General features: G+C 57.4%; 1 protein-coding gene across 5 annotated transcripts in view; it reads right to left on the bottom strand.

Annotated features, from left to right (window-relative positions):
- Positions 1 to 17093, bottom strand: part of MCF2L (MCF.2 cell line derived transforming sequence like) — a 92613-nt gene that overhangs the window by 72157 nt on the left and 3363 nt on the right. For 2 of the 5 annotated variants that reach the window (XM_043891954.1, XM_043891953.1), the window contains exon 2: positions 16057 to 16229. In XM_043891954.1, coding sequence (XP_043747889.1) covers positions 16057 to 16225 — 169 coding nt within the window. In that variant the 5' untranslated portion in view covers positions 16226 to 16229. Of the gene's footprint in view, positions 1 to 9984; positions 10004 to 12399; positions 12419 to 16056; positions 16230 to 17093 lie in introns of those variants that run through there. The other 3 variants (XM_043891960.1, XM_043891955.1, XM_043891966.1) reach the window with 3 other exon arrangements.

The raw sequence follows: 17093 nt of genomic DNA, 5'->3' as shown, positions 1-17093 counted from the left end.
GGCTTCCACACAAAAGGGGTAGGGGTCCCCCGGCTATGGTGCAGAGGCTCCAGGGGAGGCAGCCACTGTCAAATTGGCTTCAAGTGGGGTCACACTGGCCCCCAAGAGACAGCCCAGCAGGTCACCCACAGGAGCACGTGTGAGTGTCCCATCCCTGCCCGAGCCCTGCCCCAGGGAGATGCCGGAGGAGGGGGGTGCAGGGCACCCTCTCCACCCGGGGGGGCAGGTGGGGAGGAAGGGGCTGGAGACGGACGTCTCAGATCAGAACTGAGACGGGACTGAGGCTAATCTAATGACAGACACTAACAGGCAGGTGCTGGACTCAGAGTGGTGTCCCCAGGAGGACCCCCTCTGCAGGGGCCGAAAGCACCGGCCCTGGGCCTCACGCCTGCGGTGCAGACCGCACCTTGTCTCACGAGGCCCAGGTCAGCCATCACCTCAGGGCCAAAGATGTAGCCTTCGGCCTGCGTCTCCAGCTTTGCCTTTCGGGGCCGAGACAGGCCCTGCATTCCTGAGGGTGGCAAGGGACCCAGCGGGTGTGGGTTCTAACAGGGGACGCAAAGCTCGGGGTGCTTCCCCACTGGTAATCTTCCCCTCTGCAATTTACAGGGTCTTCTAACGGCAGTCTCACAAGAGCTTCTGGTCCGAGCGATGCTCTCGGCCTGGGAGTGGGCAGGAGGGGACCGCCCCCCAACAGGGGCTACACCAGACTCAGCCCTGCTCTGCAGGGCCGCAGGCGCCCCATGCAGGACTGGACCTGGGGGACCCCCAGCGCCTCCCCTCCTGCTCGCAGGGACCCGGAGCGCCGGCCTCCTCGGGGTCTGCGTTTATTCTACGGGTGTCACCAGACTGGGGTCCAGCCTGGCTGCCTCCCCGCGGGCACCTCTGGTGGGTCCTCCGGGGCATCAGGCCTGCATGTCTCCTTGGGCCTGACCGGCTGCCAAGTCAGAGAGGCTCTGCCCGTTTAGGTGCAAAGCAGTCAGTAAGTCTCCCACATGCCCCAGGCAGCTTGGAGGCTACAGGACGCAGGGCTTGGGGCTCAGAGGCCACAGAGACTTAGCTCCCGCCGTCCCGGAGGCCAGATGTCCAGGACCGAGGCGCCGGCATGGGGGGGTCTGGAGAGGAGCCCCCCAGTACCCCTCGCTGCGGCCTCACACGGGAGGCGGGGTCGGGAATGCTCTGGGCCCTTCTCCAGGGCGCTGATCCCATTCTGGGGGCTCCACCCTCATGACCCCAAAGGCCCCACCTCCTAACACCACTACCTTGGGTACCATGATTTCTACATATGAATTTTGGGGGACACAAGCAGTCTGACCCCAGCACACTCCCCCTGGGCCCCCAAATCCACATCCACCTCACATGCACCCTCCCCTGCAGCCCCCCCAGCCCCACACCTGCAGGCCTGACCAGTTAACCTCACAAGTGGGTCTCGCAGCCTTTGTCCCTGGCTGTCTGCTTACATCACTCAACATAACGTCCTCTAGGTCCATCCACGGTATTATAAAAGACAGGATTTCCTATTTTTAAGGGTGGACGTCTTAGGCAGGCGTTGCCTGGGGACGTGGGGGTGTGTTTGTGTGTGTGTGAGTGGTCCCAGGTGTCCCCTCTGCAAGGCAGCAGTGGCCTTGGCCGCCTTCCTGCCCCGGACGCAGGGGCAGGAGCAGAGAGTGAGGACTCAGGGCCAAAGGCCAGAAGGAGCTGGGGGGGGGGGGGCAGGAATTCCTTCTGTTGCTGAGCTGTGTTTGAGGTCTAGGTGGTGAACTCTGAGCCCCACCACTGCTCTGGGCGCTGACAACCTCACCAGGTGATAAGACAAATGTGGGGAAAGCTCCAGGGTGGGAGCAGCTCAGGACTTCACATCCACAAAGGAAGGCCAGGTGGGCGGCCAAAGGAGACTCAAACGGTCCCCTCGGGAGGGCACTGGACAGACACAGTCCTCCGGGTGGGTGGCCCCCTCCCCAGCCCTGCCATTGTCTGGGCCCCGTCTGGGGAGCAGCTCCACTTCCACCCTGTCTCTGCAGAGGTGAGCCCTGGAGGTGAGCTCACAGCCCCTGTCTTAGGCTCCCACGGCCCCCCGGACCATCGGCGGCTTGGTGCGTGTCTGCTGGTGTCCACCTTTGCCTGCTGGACCCGGAGGAGATGGACACCAAAGCCAGACATCCCCCCACCCCGAGGACAGGTGTCTGGTGGCCAGCCCTCCACCACGGCACAGAGGTCAGGGCTGGAAGCGCCCCTTCCACCAAGACCACACAGAGTAAGGACAGATGCCGAGACGGGGCCCCGGCCAGGCGCTGCGCCCCCCCAGCAGGGGGCACCCCAGCCCACACGCCCGAGGCACCAACTGCCCAAACGGGGGCACCTGCTCCCCAGGCGGCCGCGGCAGCTGCCTGCCTCCTGAGCCGCCCGTGCCCCGCGGCGGAGCTGAGATCCGTGGAGAGGAAGCCGCTCACAATAGGGTCACCGGGGGCAGCGATAAGGCAGGCTTCTGGGCTGGGCTGACGCACCCGGTGCTGTTTATACTCCTGCCCCGGGGACTCGGGTCCAAAACAGTAAACCCGGGAGAACACGCCAACCTGTGGTCAGGAAGCTGCTTTATTGCTCTCTTCTCCCCACCCAGCGAGCCACAGAATACCAAAGCCCGAGGCCAGCAGGCGCAGGCCCTCAGGCTCTGCAGGGGCTCGGGGCCGCGATGGGGCCTCCGTGTCTCCCCCGGATGTGGTCATACGGTCGGCAGAAAAGATGCAGGGGGCGGGCTCCTCGTTGAGGCTGCAGGAAGGGAGGCTGGCTGAACCGCACACAGTGACACCACAGTGCCCACCGGGCAGTGGGGGAGGGTAGGGACAGTGTGGGGGAGGGGCCGTGGGGGAGGGGAGGGGGCAGTGGGGGAGGGTGGGGGCAGTGGGGGGAGGGTAGGGGGCAGTGAGGGGAGGGGAGGGGGCAGTGGGGAAGGGTGGAGACAGAGGGGAGGGGAGGGGCAGTGGGGGAGGGTTGGGATAGTGGGGGAGGGGAGGGGCAGTGGGGGAGGGTAGGGGGCAGTGGGGGAAGGTGGAGACAGCGGGGAGGGGAGGGGCAGTGGGGGAGGGGAGGGCAGTGGGGGAGGGTGGGGGCAGTGGGGAGGGGAGGGGCAGTGGGGGAGGGGAGGGCAGTGGGGGAGGGTGGAGACAGCGGGGAGGGGAGGGGCAGTGGGGGAGGGGAGGGCAGTGGGGGAGGGTGGGGGCAGTGGGGGAGGGGAGGGACAGTGGGGGAGGGTGGAGGCAGTGGGGGAGGGAAGGGACAGTGGGGGAGGGGGGCAGTGGGGGAGGTGGAGGCAGTGGGGGAGGGGAGGGGCAGTGGCCACTGTGGCTCTCATAGAACCCACTGGGCTCCCGCACATCAGGAAGCAATCACCTTGGAAGTGGGCTGGTGATTTGCATATGCTGAATATTTAAACACAACTGATTTAATTTCAGAAATGTCATTTTTTTCAAGCCTTAACTTAGAGGCAGTATTTTCTGAGGTTCAACAAACAGCAAGGTCACTGAGATTGAGTTAACCTACCTTGACATCTATTTACTCGTGTGGATCTGAACCAATAACTCCATAGCAGATGTTTAATTGAAGCCAGTCAAGGTCAGAGCGATCTAAAAGGAAAGCTCTTTCCCCCCGACCCCCCTTCCCACTTCAAGTAAGACTCTACATCGGGCACAGCGCTTGTAACACGGCGCACGCATGTGGACTTGGGGCAGCGAGGGGCTGGGCTGCGGGTCATCACCCTCCTCTTCAGAAGCCGACTGCAGATTCACGAGCAGCGGTAAGACACAGCCCCAAGGGACCGGCCCCCCAGCGGTTGCAGCGTGCGGGGCTGCAGCACAGAGTCACGCATGCACGCCGACACCCTCACCCAGGGCTCCCCCCACACCACCCGCCTCCCACCCCTCCTGAGCCCTGGCGACCACCGCCCTCCACTTCCACAGCGTCAAGATCGTTCCCAGGGGGACTCAGCTCACAACCTGGTGGGACGAGCTCGTTTCACTCAGCCCGGCTCTCCGGGGCTTCATCAGGGGGTCCGGTGCCCCGTCTCGTCCCTGTTCTCGCTGAGTGCTTGGCGCTCCACGGCGTGGAGGGACCGCAGCTTTTTCTAGCTGTTCACCGGTTGAAGGGCATCAGTCTGGGGCTACGATGAACAGAGCTAATACAAACTTGCGTGTGCATGAGCCCGTGTGAACGTTTCCCTTCCGCTGGGATAAACGCCCAGGAGTGCGATTTGCTGGGCTGGATGACAGCTGTGTGCTGTGCTGCTTTCCCGGCAGGCGGTCTCCGGATGGCTGTGCCCCCAACACAGAGACCGACTCTGCGCCCCAGCTTCTGGAGCTGTCACTGCCCTTCACGTCGGCCCGCGGGACGGCGTGCGGGCGGCTCGCAGAGGTTCTGTGCTTCCCCGACCCCCTTTCAGGTGCTCATCTGCCGTCAGCACCTCTTCACTTCTGTTTTCCACTTTCTGCCGGGACTGTTTGCTTTTACACTGGTGCGCTTTGAGACTTTGTGGTCTGCGAATATTTTCTCCGGCCTGTAGCTCATCTTAGCAGGGGCCTTTGGAGAGCATACGTTTTTCATTTTGATGAAGTCCAATTTACCCATTTCTCCTTTTATCCTGTTTTTGGCATCAAGGCTGTGCACGCTTTGTCTATTCCTAGTTCCTGAATATCATCTACTATATGTTTTTCTGAAGTTTTACAGTTTTATGTGTTATGTTGAAGTCTGTGACCCATGTTGACTCAAACTTTGTATGAGGTGTGAAACCGAAAGTCATGGTCTTTGTTTGGTTTTGCCTCTGATGTCTGACGCCCCAGGCCACTTGCTGGAAGGTTGTCTTTCCTCCACAGAGCCGGCTGTCCACCCTCGTTAGGAATCAGTGGGCTTGCTGTCTAATTCTCTCTTCTCCACTGTCTTCTGTCCCTCAACCTACTCCTCCCGTCCTGATGACTGTGGCAGAATAATCCTTGGTATCACAATAACTTCTCCTTTCTTCTTATTTAAGATGTTTTAGGTATTCTAGCTTTGCTGATTCCCCACACAAACTTTACGATAGTCTGTCTATAATTTTTTTTGGTTGAGATTTTGATAGGAATTCTGCTCATTGGTTTGGAGAGAACTGACATCTTTACTATATTAAGACATCCGATCCAAAAACAAATTGTGTCTCCCTGTTTATTTAAATCTTTGAGTTCCTTTGTCAGCCTTTTCTAGTTTTCAAGCTCTGTTTATAGTTTTTGGGAGCTGCACCCAAGTATTTAATTTTTGGGAATATGTGAATGGTATTGTATTTTTAACTTTGGTGTCCATGTTCACTGCTATCCACAGAAATACAATAGATTTTTCCAGTGTTTATTGCATCCTGCAGCCTTGCTAACCTCACTTATTAGCTCTAGGAGTGTTTCTGTAGAGTCCTCAGGATTGTATAGTTAGATAATCGCGTCGTCTGTAAATACGGACTGTTTAATGTTTCCTTGCCAATCTCCTTGCCTTTTATTTCCTCTTCCTGACTCACTGCGCCGCTGAACTTCCCACCTGCCGCTGAGCACACGGCTCCCGACTGTGTGGGGAGGAATACGGCTCTGACCACCAGTGCCGTGCCGGCCGCAGTTCTTGGTAAAGACTTACTGATAACTTAAGGAAGCTCTTCTGAATTCCTGTTTTTCTAAAAGGGTATTGAATTTTGTCAAATACTTTTTCTACATTGATTGAAATGACCATGTGATTTTCTTCAGTTCATTAAACAGTGGATTACATTGGTTAATTTTCAAATATTGATTCAGCCTTGCATTCCTGGATAAAACCCAACTTGGCCATGGTGAATAATCCTTCCTATTCATCACTTAATTCTGTTTGCTAATATTTTGTTATGGATTCTTGTACATTCACGAGGGATGTTGGCCCATAGTTTTCCCTTGTTTTTGTCTAGTTTGGGCATCAATGTAATACTTGCCTCATAAGATGACCAGGAAGAGAGTGTGAAGAACTGGCATTCTTTAATGCCTGGTAGAGTTCCTGAGTGAAACCATCTTGATCTGAAGTTTCTTTTTTGAGAGCTTTAAAATTATGAATTCAGTGGATGTAATAGCTTCAGACTATTCAAATTAACCTGTTTCCTATAAAGTGAGTTGTGGTAGTCTGTATTTTTTAAGAAATTTTTCTTTGTCTTTAGTTTTCAGACATTTGACTATATGTCTTGGTGTGGTTTGGGGGAAATTTATTCTAACTGGGGTTCTATCAACTTTTTAAATATTAGGGTTTGTGTCTTCTGCCAAGCTGGGCAGTCTCCTGCCTTTATCTGAGTATTTTCAGCCCGCCCCCGCTTCTCTCCTGCGACTCCAAGGACGAGAAGGTCTGATCACGGAGAACCCCTCGGGTCCCCAAGGCTCCTGGTTTTCCCTGCAGCCTCTTTCCTTCGAGGCGTTCGGGGGGTGGTTTCTGTCATTTATCTTCAGGATCACAGATTCTTCCTGCTGTCCTCTCCCGTCCGTTGTTGAGCCCACTGACTGGGATTTTTTCTTTCATTACTGTACTTTCATTTCTGAAATTTCCATTTCCTTCCAGCTTCTATTTCTTTGCTGAGATTTCTCAGTCTTCCCTTTTCCAGTGTGTTCATAACTGCTCAGCAAAGGTCCTGTGCTGGCGGCTCTGACCTCTCTGTCGGATGGTCCTGACGTCTCTCACATCTATGTTGATGTCTCTCGCCTTTTTTTCTTTCAGTTTGAGGTTTTCCTGGTTCCTGATGTGACAATCAGTCATTCAAGGAAATGTGGGCCTTTGGTGTCTGTTATGAAACTCCTGAGTTTTTAAAAAATCTGTTGTCCTGGCCAACTTCCTCTGGGTGCTCCAACAGGGTGGGGAAGGGCAGCCTCTCGTTCCTGCTGGGGGTGGGGGGGTCCTTGTCCCTGCAGAGGACTAGGCCTTGTCCCTACTAGGCCTCCACTGATACCTCCCTGCTGGTGGGCTGGGGGCTCCGCACTCTGCTCCCCACGTCCCACTGTCCCGGTTGGGGGGTGGCCTCGTCCCGGGGTGGCGGTGAAGTTCTGGGTCCACTAGGCCTCCTCTGAGTCCCAGGGCGGGGGCGTGTCCAGGCTCCCATGAGGTCTCCCCACATGGTCTGCACCCACCTCGTGTTGGCGTTGGGACGGGACCCGTCACCACTCATGGCGCAGGGGCCTTGTGCAGCCCATCACGGCGCGGGCAGGAGGCTGGGGTCCTCGATCCCGGAGCCTGGCAGGCAGAGGGCAGTGTTCCCATGGGGTCTAGCGGGGTGGAGCAGGCCGTCCAGAGGCTCAGCCCTCCCTGCCCGGGTCCTCAGGGGAGACAGCAGGTCTGGTGGGGACTTTACAGCTGCAGGTCCCCCAGCGCCAGCCTGGACCACCGTGTCCTTCCTGGGCTGGTCTCTTCCATCCCAGAGCCTCTCATCTCTCTCATGGGTACGGTTCAGGGGTCTATCCTTAGCGTGGGGCCAGGGAGAGGTCCGTCTGGCCCATCTCCCTGTAGTGGTCTTTCGTGGGTTAAGTTTTAAAATGACCTCAGAGCACAGGCATGTCTTCTGACCCAACAGCCCTGAACACACACCTCCCTCCGGCACTGGGTGAGTTCATTCAGAAAAACTCCAGACAGCAAAGGGGGCTGCCTCTCAGTTCCCACATGAGAGGGGCCCTGCCCTGGAGGGGGGCTGACCTTGACCAGGGAGGGCCCTGACCTTGGGGGGGGGGCGCTGACCTTACGGAAGCCTCTGGCCCACGTCACAGCAAAGTCCCAGGAGCTGGGACAGACACAGCTCTCTTCCTCTGAGCGGCTGGAATAAAGCTGTGACCTGCCTTTCTTGTCTGCTTCCGGCCCGTTTTCACAATGTCCCATTTGTTTTGGTAGAACACGCGCGCTCACACAGAGTTAGAGTCTAGTGGCTCGTCTGCTGGCAGGGTATCCAGCTAGTAATCAGGCTTCTGTGGGTCACAGCTATGTCTGTTTTATTTACTATGATAGTAAAGCTCCTGTCGTTTTTATTGGAAGAAGAAAAATGATTTTAGGGACATCTGTAGGAGGACGTTGGCCGGCGTTCATTAGAGACAGTTCACTGGGGAGCTAAATGTGCCTGCTTCCATCCTGACACTTCAGATGAAAAGGTGATGAAATTGTGGCGTCAGTCATGAGACGCTTGGGAATTTCAACAAACAGATGGGACGGTATTAACATTTCGAAGAGGAGTCCTCTCAGACCATGATGCTGGGAAGAGAGACGGTGGCCCCCAGGTGAGCTCAGGTATTCTGCAGGGAACAGCTGCAGGTGGGTATGAAGAATTAAAAACATGATGGATACCCGTGTCAGTGAGCCATGGTCCTGCCAACACACACGCCTGGGCCTCGTCCTCGTAAATCTAAGAAGGAGGTTGGCACCAACCCAGTTACCTCTTTTAGCCACCTCACGTACTCTGTGTATAAACCTGCCAGACAGCCTTCATCACAGCCCGTGTGCAGGACGAGCCAGCATCGTGCCTGCAGACGACCTGCCCACACAGCTGTCTCCGTGGGCTCCTGCTCACAGAGCGCGGCCCCCGGTCGAGACAACAGTGCAGGCGGCGAGGCTGCAGACGCGTCACCACAGCCCCTAACACACCTCGAAAGAAGAGACCATAAAGACTGAGGGCAGAATCACCGCCTCCCACGAGAAGCACTTAGAAGGGAGACTTCGACCTTCAGAGCAGTCTGAGGTTTACAGGAGGAGACACAGGACCAGCAGAGCATCCCCACCATCCCCCCACTGGCGTGGTACCCGCGCTGTGACGATGGACCAATAACATCGCTGGGTTACTGTTAATTAGACCTGCAGTTTTTGCCACGGCCCACTCTCCGTGTCAGCAGCTGGTGAGTTTGAACAAACCACGATGTCTCGTATCCACCGTTACAGAACCGCGAGAGACGGTTTCACTGGCTGAAGGTCCTGTGGTCCCCAGGCTGCCCTGACGTCACACCCCGTGATGTGGTTCCTCCCGGGGGACTAAGCGGGAGGCACAGTGGCCTACCCTCACATCATGCTTGCTTGTGCTCCATCCCCCCCCAGTTCCCTGGTCCTAACCCCCAAACCCGTGAGGCCCACGGGGCCTGCTGCAGCCTGAGCAGAAACACAACCTTAGAAGCACACCCGTCAGGAAGGCATGGCTGCCTTCCAGCTCCCCAGAGACAAGTTCTGTTCTGAGAAGCTCCCTGGGGGGCATCATCGGCCCAGGTCACTGAGACCAGGGACCGTGCCCACTTGCCCCACAAACAGCCCCGGGGCCTCCAGTCCTCGGTGGGGTCAGCGACTTAGCGACTAAAACCAGCAGCAGCAACACCTCACTTTATTGTGCTTTGCAGATACTGCATTTTTTACAAATTGAAGGTTTGCGGCAACCCTGGGTAGTCAGAGGATAATTGCCATTTTTTAGCAATAAAGTATTTTTAAAGTATACGTTTTTTTCATTCAGGCATAATGTTATTACACAGTTAATAGACTGCAGTAGAGCATAAACATAGCTTTTACAGATACCGGAAAACGAAAATATTCAAGTGATGCACCTCACTGAGATATTTGCTTTATTGTGGCTGGTCTGGAGCTGAACTCACAAAATCTCTGAGGTCTACGTGTATGCAAATTATGCCTAAATAAGCTGATACTAACCAAGCTACACTCAGATGCACACTGGCCCCTCCTGGAAGGTGGCCAGCTTGTCACGGGTCACTTTCTCCTACTTTCCCTGCAACAACCCAGAAGCTGACGGAGAAACTGGCAGAGGGCTGAGCTCACCCAGGAGCCACCCCAAGCGGAAGCGTGCCCTGCGTGCAAACTCGCCCACGTGAGCTCGCCCGCGTGTGGACTCACGCGGCCACGTGTGAACTCGCCCATGTGTGGGCTCAGCCACGTGTGAACTCACTTGCCCGCGTGTGAGCTCGCCCGCGTGTGAGCTCAGTCGGCCACGTGTGAACTCACTCGTTTGAGGACTCGCCCGTGTGTAAGCTCGCCCGCGTGTGAGCTCGCCTGCGTGACTCTCGGGTCGGTGCACAAGCCCGTGTCTCAAGGCCTCCTGGGACCCTCCGTCCCCTTGAGAAGGAGACCCGACTCCCTGCTCGTCCAAGCTGAGCGCTCAGGCGTCCGGGGCGCCCTGACCAGCCGCATCCTTCGGACGTTTCAGCCCTGAACGGGAGGAGCGGTGGTCCAGCCTCGGCGGCTCAGCTGCGCCCCCTGCTGGCCCGAGGGCGGGCGGCAGAGGCGCCGGGGGTCACGTGACCCAGCCAGGCACCCGTCCCTCCCGCACCCTCGGGACACTCCTGTCCATAAAACTCGGGCCCATGTACGTGAGCCCAGAAACACTGCACGTTACACAATAGTGGGGGTGGGGAGCGGCTGCCCACGGGACAAAGTCAGGAGACGTTCCGGTTGTCACGACGCGGGTGCCGCTGGGTCGCGTGGGCAGAGTCCAGGGTGCTGCCCACACCCGAGCAGGCGCTGGACGGCCCGCAGCGGGGAGGACCCAGCCCCAGCTCACGGCTGCCGAGGCCGCAAAACCCCGGGGACCCGCAGGTCTGTTCCTGCTCCTCCCGTCTGGTTCCCGGGTGTGGCCCTGCAGTGAGAAGGCCATGGCATGGCTGTCCTCAGAGTGGAAAACAAGCTCTCTTTCTGCCGTTCAGCGAAGTCCAGGGGTGCACTTGGAAATGCAAACTCCAAGGTGACGCTTTTCTTCCACGTGCCTGACGGGCCTGGGGCAGCCTCCCCAGCCCCAACTGGAGCTCCCAGGGTGCCCCAGGGATGCCTGCCCCCCTCTAGGAAGGCACCCCCCCTCACCCCTCCTTCTGCACTGCTCTCCGGAGCAAGCGGGCCCATTTGCGGGACACATGGCCAGGCTGTTGCATAAGCCACACAGAGGTGGACAAGTCGTACCAAGCAGTGGGCAGCAGGGTGACAGAGCTGAGGTCAGGAATGCGGTCAAGTTTCAAAGGGACTGCTTTTGTTTAAAACTAAACAAAGGCCCTTTCCTCCAAGACACTGGTTTGGGTTCCGGGATCTGTGGCCACAGCCCCGTGGTGGATGCAAAGCTCCTGGATTTACAGCCACACAGTGACAGCCATCACCTCCCGGAGGTTTTCCAGAAAGGCGTCGGGAAGACACTTCACACTCCTCCCAAAGACGAGGCCTACCCCCCGGCAGCTTCCCTTCTGTGTCCTCTCCTCTTGACTCCTCTAGAGCCTTTTAAACAGGAGTTTGAAAGGATTAACTTCAGAGAAACAGTGACCTCGAGGAGTAACTGTTGTCCTGTACAAGGGCTCAGAATTAAACACTTACAGCCTGAATTTTGCAGAAAAACATCTAAGAAATGACCTCCTAGGGCAGCTGAATCACAAACATGTTCTAGCAAAATAGTTCAGATTATTTTCAGATTAGGGGAAACCTTTTTATCAATTTGAGGAAAATGACAAAACGCCCACGAGTTTCCTGCCACCAGGGAATAAATCACATGCCGTCCTGCTGCTTCCTTCTCCTCTCCCCAAAAAGCACCTTCTTCCAAATAACCAGCATTAAATCAGAGGCTTTCACCAGAGCTTAACCGCACTGCATGAAGATGACCAGCAGGAAAACCACAAGAGTCCTGGGGTCCACCTAACAGAGCCCCACGGGCCCAGCGGCTTAGACAACACGGTCTGTTTCCGCGGAGCCGCCAGCCGGAAATCCGAGATCAAGGTGCCGGCAGGCAGGCTCGTCTGAGGCCCCCAGAGAGGGCTGGCCCAGCTCTCTTCCAGCTTGGGGGAGATGGGGCACGGGGCAGGGGAGGGGCCCCACTTACGTCACTGACTGTCTTTGTGACCCCTGTTCACAAACCCTGGGGTACCCTGGCCCTTGGCTAACAGATACCCTGCTCCCCACGTGACTCGTGTTGGCGAGTCCTTCACCCTCTCACTGACCACACATTTGTAGCGAGTGAGCGTCTGCATTCTTCATGAGGCCCCTGCCCCTCAACCATCTTTTCCATCTGCACCCACTGAGGTTCTAGCCTTGTGCTGTGAAGTTCCCTGGGTCTGACAAATACACAGCGTCCCAAGTCCACCACCACAGCCGTGCGGAGCGACTCCCTGGCCTGGGATCCTCTGCTCACTTCCGTTCCGTTCTGAACACCATCACCACCCAGACAGACCGTTGTTTATTCATCTGTCACCTGCGGCAGGGCTACACCAAGCCTGGCAGCTCAGAATGAAGCTGCCCCAAGCCCCCATGTGTGGGTTTGTGCAGCCATGAGTTTGGGCACAACTGGTGAATGCATAGGCCGTGGGTCGTGTGGTGAGTTTTGTGTTGGAAGAAGCTGCCCAGCGGCTTTGAAGTGGCCGCAGCGTCTTGCACCCCCAGCCCACTCACCCCGATGAGCTTCTGCAGCTCGGCATCCCGTGGCGGCGTCCAGTGGAGAGGACGTCAGGAAACTGGGCTCCCAAGAAAAGGCAGGCTCCGCAGGAGGAAGCCAGGTGGGCACAGAGGCCGCGTCCCTGCCCCGCTGTCTGGGGGGCGGTGGACACATCCCCTGCGGATCCCGACCCGCGTGTGGCTGAGGCCCTGCCTGCTTCCCGGGCTCCTGGGGGTTGAAGAGTTAAGCTGGGCACGAGCTCTGGCTCGGCGCCCGCTGTTTCCTGCAGAGATTTTGCTAATGCGCCTAAGAGCAGGCGGACGGTGACTGACAGGTCCGTGTCCCACTTCCTGGCCTCCAGGCAGGCCTGTGACACGGCTGGCCAGCCTGCTGACGTACGTCAGCCAGGAAGGCAAGTGGCCCGAGGTCGCGGCCAGCACGGCCCCCGGCGGCTCCCGAGTCCAGGAGTCTGGTGCCTCCAGGTGCCAGCAGCTCAGAGTCGCTGCTCCAAGGCCGCTTAGATGGCGCCCTGGAGCCAGGAGCGGTCGGAGTGTGGCGCGCCCCCGCACACACTGGTCGGGGGCCACTCAGGCCAGCAACCCCCTTCCCGAGGCCGACTCTCGCCCACCCCCACTGTGCAGAGGTCTACGCCGCTGCCAGGCTCGTTCCAATGCCCATCGGCTCCTGGTGCCACGTGCAAGCCCACGAGGCCTGCGAGTCCTTGTCCCTCACACCCGTGAGCAAAGGCAGACTGGATCATCCCCCTGCCTGCTGCAGTGGCTGAGGGCGACCGAAACGCGCTCAGAGCAGAGTCACCACGGCCGTCAAGGAGGGAAAAGAGCCCCAGATTTACTAGAAAAGGCGAAAACTGTGCCTTTACTTTCGGGTCTGGTAACCACTGGCCTGGCTGGACGGGAGAACCCTTGTCTCTAAGAGTCCCCAGGGGTGTGACTGCGCCCGGAACTGGCCCCGACTGAGCCGACCGCCAACGACCAGGATTGGGGTCCCCGCCACACAAGTGACGTTCCAGGGGGATCTTCTGTTCACAGCAGAGGCTTCAGACACAGGAGCGGCGGGACAGGGCAAGGCTGGCAGCCTCCACGCGCACCCTGCCCCGCGTCTCTGCCCCCACGTGTGATCTCAGGAGAACCCAGACACCCCGCGTTTGTCTAAACGCAAGCACTGGAGAGTCAGCAGCTCTGAGGCCACAATGCGGTTCAGACGCCGACTCTACCTTGAAGCCCGCAGTTGTTGGCGCTGGGTCGGCTGGGTTTCCGGCGGCTCCCCTGGCCTGCGGGTCCTCCTCAGGGCCTCTCTTCTCCGCAGAGTCTCCGCGGGTCATGAGCAGCCCCCCGCGGCCCGCAGTGCGCCCCTCTTGCACCCCAGGGCCCGTCCCGCTGCTCCTCGAGGCTGTGCCGGGTCTCGGACCGTCAGGTCCCAGGCAGCCCCTCCGGGCCGGCTTTACTGCCAGGGCTCTGCTTCCCCGGTGAGCCCCTCCGCCCCAGCTCCCACTCCCAGGTGAACGCCCAGCGGCAAGACCCCCGCTCCCGCCCACTGACCTGTCAGAGCTCTCGAGCCAGCGCCCGGCGCCGCGCCCCCAACCCACAGGCGACCCCTCAAAGGCCCAGAGGGCCGGGCCCTGCCCGCACCAGCGCGAGGCTGCCCCGGGGTCAGAGCTGCGTGCGCTCAGGATGCCCAGCAGACCCTGCCTGCCCGACACCTCCGTCTGCGGACAGCGGGCCCGGCGACCCTCCAGGCGGGCTGCAGGGCCCCGCCGTCCCATCAGCCACGCCCCACGGGTCCTGATCGGCCGTGAGTGCCCGGGACCAACCACGCATACGTGCAGGCGGCCACCCCCACACACAGTTCGCAGCTGCTGGCGGGTCAGGGCTCATCCGTGTCTGCGCCACATGGGACAGGCGAGGCGGCCCCGTCGGCTGACCTCAGACGCGAGTCCTGGAGACCCAGCTCCCCCTGCCCGCCTCCCAGCCACAGAGGCGGGTGAGCCAGGCCACGGGCCTGCTGGACACACCCCTTCCCCTTAACCGCCCAACTCTCCAGGGGTCCTGACTGCCTTCCTGTTTCCAACCTCAGAAAACAAAAAACGTCCCAGCCACACAGGGGCCAGGCCAGGAGAGGTGGCAAGAGTCTCGGCAGAGACCTCAGTCGCTGGGAGGCGCGGCGTTTCCTATGAGGCACAGAGCTACTGGCAGGTCTGCTATCAATGTATGACAAAACCCACTGAAATGTTGTGAAGTAATTAGCCTCCAACTAATAAAAAAATTAAAAAAAATTTTAAAAAAATAAAAAAAAAAAAAAGAAGAGAAGGAACGTGGGTGGTAAGAGATGCGTGGCTCAGCCAAGCCTTGCTCTCTGAAGGAGGAGAAGTCATACAGAGACATCACACGGGTGTTGGGGCCTTCAAAGCGAGCAGAAGAGGAATACTGCACCTCAAATCCATTTCATGGTCTACTTAATTTAATAAGCAAACAATTCCATTTCAGAGTTGCAGGTGGTGCTAACGAAATGAATGAAAGCTATTTCCCAGAGCGTGACTGAAGACGTCGCCTGGCTAAATGTCCAGATCAGATTTTAAAGCAGGTAAAACAGGATCACAGACAGAGACCACAAGGAGATGACACACAGTAACCACGACCACCAAAACCCGCCGTTTATTCACTCTCTATTTTTTCAAAGCAAAACCACAGCTTCTAATATTTTTGGCATGAGAAGAGTGTTTTAACACTGCAAAATCTGACCTGATGCTCACCTTTTAGAATGCACAGTTAGGAAAATACACAAAGACTGAAAGTCCTGCTGTGTGATTTCATATCTTTCAGGTAAATCTTATTCAATCAAGTGGTCTCTACACATGTGGAGAGAGAACAAAAGAATGAACAGCAGAGACCCGAGTCCACGCGGACTCGCGTCCGACAGAGACCCCAGAGAGGCAGCAGGGCCCGGGGGGCGGGAGCTGATGTGGAGAGCGCGGCCCGCGAGGCCTGCAGGCGGAGGTGTGAGGAGGAGCAGAGGGGCTCCAGAGCCAGGGGCCCTGAGGGGCTGGTGCCGCGCAGGGCTGGGGGGGGGGGGGGGGGGCGGGGACTCTGGACGCGGCTCCTGCGAGAACGGAGACCCGGGGACACGGGGAAGACAGGAGCGCTGAAGCCACGCATGAGGGGACAGGGCCAGGGGCCCGGGTGGGCTCAGGAGGGACACGCTTGGGAAGTCAGGAGAGTGACTTAAAAACTGGCTTCTGGAAACAAAATCCACAAACCGATCCGTTAGCTAATCTAATGAAGCAAAAGAGAAAGTACAAATGCTCAAAATAAGAAATGGGAGGGAAAAACAGCCTTGGAATAAGATGAGTTTAAAAATCACAAGCAATTACTTTGTATAATTGTGCGATTCAGTTTGAAAACCTGGTAAAACGGAGCCCTGGAATCTAAAACCCAGACGACTTCCTGAGAGCTCACCAGAGCCAGCCTCAGCCTCACCGCCAGGAAGGCAAATGGGCAAGCGTGTGGACTGAGGTCTCATCCACAGGCCTGGGCCCAGCCGGCCCGCATGTGCAGGCAGCCCTGGGTCCCTGGGGAGCTGCCGATGCAGACCCAGGACACTGGTCCCCCGGGAGGCCCGAGGCCCCATCCGCACCCCAAGGAGGCAGCCAGGCCTACCTGCGGGCAGGGGCGGCCCCTCCGGCGGGTCTGGAACAAGCCTGATGAAGTCAGGGACATCCACCCGAGGGTCGCTGTCTTCTGCTTCGGCCTCCTGGGACCCTCGCGCAGAAGCATCGGTGTTGCTTCTGGTTTTCTTGCAAAGGATGAGCCTCCAACAGTCGAACATGAGTCTGCAGAGTGAAAAACAGACCTTAGAAGGAAGACGAGGTCACACTGCAAAGACATCAGCCATGCTTCCTTGAACAAAACCCGAATCACCAGGTAAGGCTTTTGGCAGTGTTTATTCTGAAACGGATGTGGGATATTTAAAATTCATTCTTCTCCAGAGAATTTCTACTGTGTCCGCATTCAGGTAAACAAATGGCTTCCTTTTATAACACTGGAATGGAATAAAGCATTGCACAAACAAAAATATTATTTACTTCTGCTGCATTAGAGAAATAAAAACCTAGATTTTCCCTTGACATTTGGGCTCCTGTTTCAAGGACAAAAATGCCCCTGGTTCTCCTGGCTTCAATGTCACAGTAGAATTCACTGAACTGGCAAACGTTCAAAACCAATGCCGCCTGGGCCGGAAACATCTCCAATCCCCAGGTAAAGAATGCTGTCCGAGGGCCAGGACAAACATTCAGGTCTTATTCCTCAGGTGGAAGTCTGGCAAAGAAACTCGAATCAAGTCTTTGGGAGGCAACCTTGTATTTAAAGAGACAGCGAGTGACTACATCTCGAACCGAAGCCACATGACGTCATCTGCCCGATATGCTCACCCCGGTAGGTAATCGCCCACAGCCCCCTCGTCTTTGGGCTTACTCATGGCTCATTATGGCTTCCCAGGTGGCACTAGTGGTGAAGAGCTCGCCCGCCAGTGCAGGCGATGTAAGAGATGTGGGTTCGATCCCTGGGTCAGGAAGATCCCCTGGAGGAGGGCATGGCAGCCCACTCCAGTGTTTTTTTAAATTTTTTTAATCATTGGTTTCAAGTTTATCCTGTGAATAGACACCAAGGATTCCGTAATCATGAAAACTCAAGCGCAA

This window comes from Cervus elaphus, chromosome 30 (assembly GCF_910594005.1).
Source record: "Cervus elaphus chromosome 30, mCerEla1.1, whole genome shotgun sequence".
Taxonomy (NCBI): Eukaryota; Metazoa; Chordata; class Mammalia; order Artiodactyla; family Cervidae; genus Cervus; species Cervus elaphus.
This window is presented reverse-complemented; position numbering and strand designations above follow the sequence as displayed.